General features: G+C 45.3%; 1 protein-coding gene across 2 annotated transcripts; it reads right to left on the reverse strand.

The window, feature by feature from the left end:
• Positions 1 to 827: 827 nt before the first annotated feature.
• On the reverse strand, positions 828 to 2,431 carry Bex2 (brain expressed X-linked 2). 2 transcript variants are annotated; one of them, XM_010618781.3, is made up of 2 exons: positions 2,128 to 2,431; positions 828 to 1,267 (listed from the first exon to the last, which is right to left on the reverse strand). In XM_010618781.3, exon 2 carries the CDS (start codon positions 1,260 to 1,262, stop codon positions 876 to 878), a length of 387 nt encoding a protein of 128 aa, XP_010617083.1. In that variant the 5' UTR covers positions 1,263 to 1,267; positions 2,128 to 2,431; the 3' UTR covers positions 828 to 875. The 2 variants fall into 2 exon arrangements, with proteins under 2 accessions (XP_010617083.1, XP_033616434.1); XM_033760543.1 differs by lacking the exon at positions 2,128 to 2,431 and adding an exon at positions 1,345 to 1,539.
• Positions 2,432 to 3,285: the final 854 nt, after the last annotated feature.

Here is a 3,285-nt window from a genome sequence, read left to right on the forward strand (position 1 = left end):
TAGCTCACTGAATATGAGCACAGAGAAGGCATCACTTTGGAAATATCCCCTAATAACTGAAAGGAATACCTATGCAGTTATGAATGTCAGTACGAATGAAAACTTGGAGAAAGCATACAAAATTACTACATCATATGGTCCACACAGCACCCATAAGAGGTGACTATCTACAATGTACTGACAAGTAAAACGATATTTTAAAAATGTTTTCTTATATTTCCAAATAACAGATTCCAGGGGTAGGCCAAATTTGATTTTCTGTCACAAGTGTTTAGTAAGTTCATATTGCCTTATATTTCCAAATAACAGATTCCAGGGGTAGGCCAAATTTGATTTTCTGTCACAAGTGTTTAGTAAGTACTCATATTGCCTTTTTTTTTTTTTTTGGTACCGGGGATCAAACTCGGTCCTTGCGCTTATGAGGCAGGCGGCGGAACCAATGAGCAAATCCCTGGCCCTCATATTGCTTTTATCAATGATCAAATTATTTTATTCAGTATCTGTTAAGTATAGAAAAATATACATAAAAAGAAAATAATAATAAAAATAATAAAGTGATAAAGCAATATTAAAATAAAATTTAAAATAATAAAGAAGTGTGTCTATAAATTTTAAGTATAAAAGAATACAAAGAATACTTTTTTCAAACTGCTTTATTAACTTCACAATATATAATGAGCATCTTTCCATGCAATAGGTATGTTCTGCTAACAAAAGTCATACAAGCTGGGTCAAAAATACAACGTTCCATTAGAAGCTGGTAATAGAAGACACATGCAAACCAGTGACATCAAAAGGCTCACAACAGTACATCACAAACATGTAAGTTTAGGAAGCAAGTGTTTCTCTATTAACTTCAGGGAAAACATCAAGATTCAGGGCATAAGGCAAAAGTCATTGTGATGGTCATGGTGAGGGGGGTCATTACTAACTGCTCTCAAGCTATGACTCAACTGCCTTTCTCTCAGCTTTTCCATGAGTTGTCTCACCTCCTCCCCAAACCTTTCCATATTCTCTTCTCTCATCCTTGCCCGTGGCTCTCCAAGCCTATGCATCAGGTCCCATCTATAGCGCAGGATGGGCTGCCTAACTCGGAACTGCCTGCGATTTCCTCTAGGCACATTGTAGTCACCAGCTTCCAAAGGCAGGGCCAAGAGCTCCCTGTTATTAGCTTGTAGCTCTTTTTCATCTTTTTCTTCCTTTTCCTGCTGGGCGTTTTCCTCGTTGAGATTTTTTATCACTTGTTCCTGTTTGGATTCCATTACTCCTAGGAGACAAGAGACAGAAAGAGAATGAATTCTTGGTGGACTGATCAGCACCGAGGACAGAGGCCCAAGTACACACCTTGAAAATTCAAAGGCCTGGACGTCAAGGGCCTTTTGTCAAGACCATTTTCCAAGCTGAGAGGCCCCCAGTCCGTGCTCCTCCCTTCCCCGAAGCCCAACATGTTTCCTGTAGATCTATCTCCTGGCCTCTGCAGGCACCAAAATGGAGGACGAGGAGGTGAAAAATGGAAGGGAAGGAAAGGAAGGAAACGGGTGTTTGAGTCAGAGTCTCAGAATGAGGGCTTTCCACACGTCCCCCCAGCCCCGCCCCGCCCCGGCCCAGCACAGACCCGGGCCTACCCTTGACTCCTCCTTTCCTTTTTCCTTCTCCTCTCCCTCCCCTGCCGGATTCCTGCTCCCAGGAGAGCCGCCATGGCCCTGAGCCCCTCAGACTAGCAGAAAGCCTCGGTGAAGCAGCAGCTCAGTGCCTCGAGCTGCTTCCAATCCCCGACCGCTGACCAGTTCCCCATCGCGCTCGCGATCCGATATCCCATCGTCTCCACCCCACTTCCACTGCTCCGCACCTCACCTCGCGCCCGGCTCAGACCACCATTTTCTGCACTGTGAAGGACAGGGGCGGGGGTTGGGCGGCGGGGCATGGGAAAATGTCGCACTGCCTCTCCTCTGGACCCTGGCAGCCCCACCAAATACGCAGGACCGTACACCTTCTGTGCCGCGGGCTGCACTGCCCACCCGCTGCGCCTCTGCTCTGAGGCAGCCAGACCGTTAGGGATGTGGTCACCAAGGCCGAGTTTCTCTCCCATCCCGACCCCAGGGACCGCGCCACCCCCCAGTCCCTTACCCGTTCCTTCTCTGCGTCGTGCTGTTTCAGGCTGCTCCTAGCCTGCACGCCCTGAGGGCCACCGGGAGCAGATAGGGCCTCTTAGGCCTAGAGGCTGTAAGCGACGACCAAGTCTGGTGGTGGACCCCGGCGCAAGAGTCTGAGTTGGCCAGTCACGTGAGGCTTCAGTCACTGTCCCCGGCTCCGCCTGAGTTCCCAACCCCCTACAGCTGTCCAGAGAGGGGCGGGGCTAGACAGCCCCGCCCCTCGCTCACCCCAAGACCCTTTTAATAGCACCAGCCTAGGCCCTGTCACTGCCTTCTTTGTGTTCCCCTGGGCCTTTATCTGGCTGCCAGGGAAGAGCAGTGTCTTCTCAGGGGCCACTGGCCATGCCCATTTCTCTAGGGGGAATTCCCAGTCCTGCTCCTCCGCTCCTGGGATACACCTTTCCTCTGCTGTACTCTCAACTCTCCATTTCCTCTCCATTAAAATGTAGGGAAGAAGTGTGTCAGAAAAAAAGCCTGAGGAAATGGATTCTTCTCACTCTTAATGCTTTACTGTATTATTCCTTTCATAGTTAATATATTCATATATATTCATATATATATATATATATTTATAAAATAAAACAATTATTTTATTTTAAAAAGCAGGATTGAATTTGGGAAAGAAAACCCAACCATCTGTCTCATACGTTAAGTCATTATATAAATATAGACTCTATGGTCAGCTGCTCTTTAGAACTTGGAAAAGGACAGGGCAGCTGATGGCTCCTCTCGTGAGGGGCCCCTAGACATGTGAGGCCTTTCCATGAGGTGAGTCAATGAACATATAGTGAAACAGACTTGCAGAATGAAAGAAATAATACCCTTCACAAACGTGTGATCCAAATGATAATAAATATGGCTGCATTTGCAGATTAAATGATCATTATTTAGAAAGTCCTAAGGAATCTGAAATAAACATAGTACATGACTATGAAATGAATATAAGAAGGTTGCAATTACATGATAAATATACAAAACCCAATTGTATTTTGTTATGCTAGTAATGAACAATCAAATTGAAATGTAAAAATATCACTTATAGTAGCTACAGAAATGTGCAATATTTAGAAAAAAATTTTAAAAACATATAAAAAGCCTGTACACTGCGAACTGTCAAACATTGCTGAAAGAA

Source organism: Fukomys damarensis, unplaced genomic scaffold (genome assembly GCF_012274545.1).
Source record: "Fukomys damarensis isolate Sample0158 unplaced genomic scaffold, DMR_v1.0_HiC HiC_scaffold_39, whole genome shotgun sequence".
NCBI lineage: Eukaryota > Metazoa > Chordata > Mammalia > Rodentia > Bathyergidae > Fukomys > Fukomys damarensis.

Coding starts and splice junctions, on each gene's coding strand:
- Bex2 (XM_033760543.1), bottom strand. CDS start 1,447: ATGTTGGGCTTCGGGGAAGGGAGGAGCACGGACTGGGGGCCTCTCAGC. Junction 1,268..1,344: donor CAGGCCTTTGAATTTTCAAG/GTGTGTACTTGG, acceptor CTTGTCTCCTAG/GAGTAATGGAATCCAAACAG.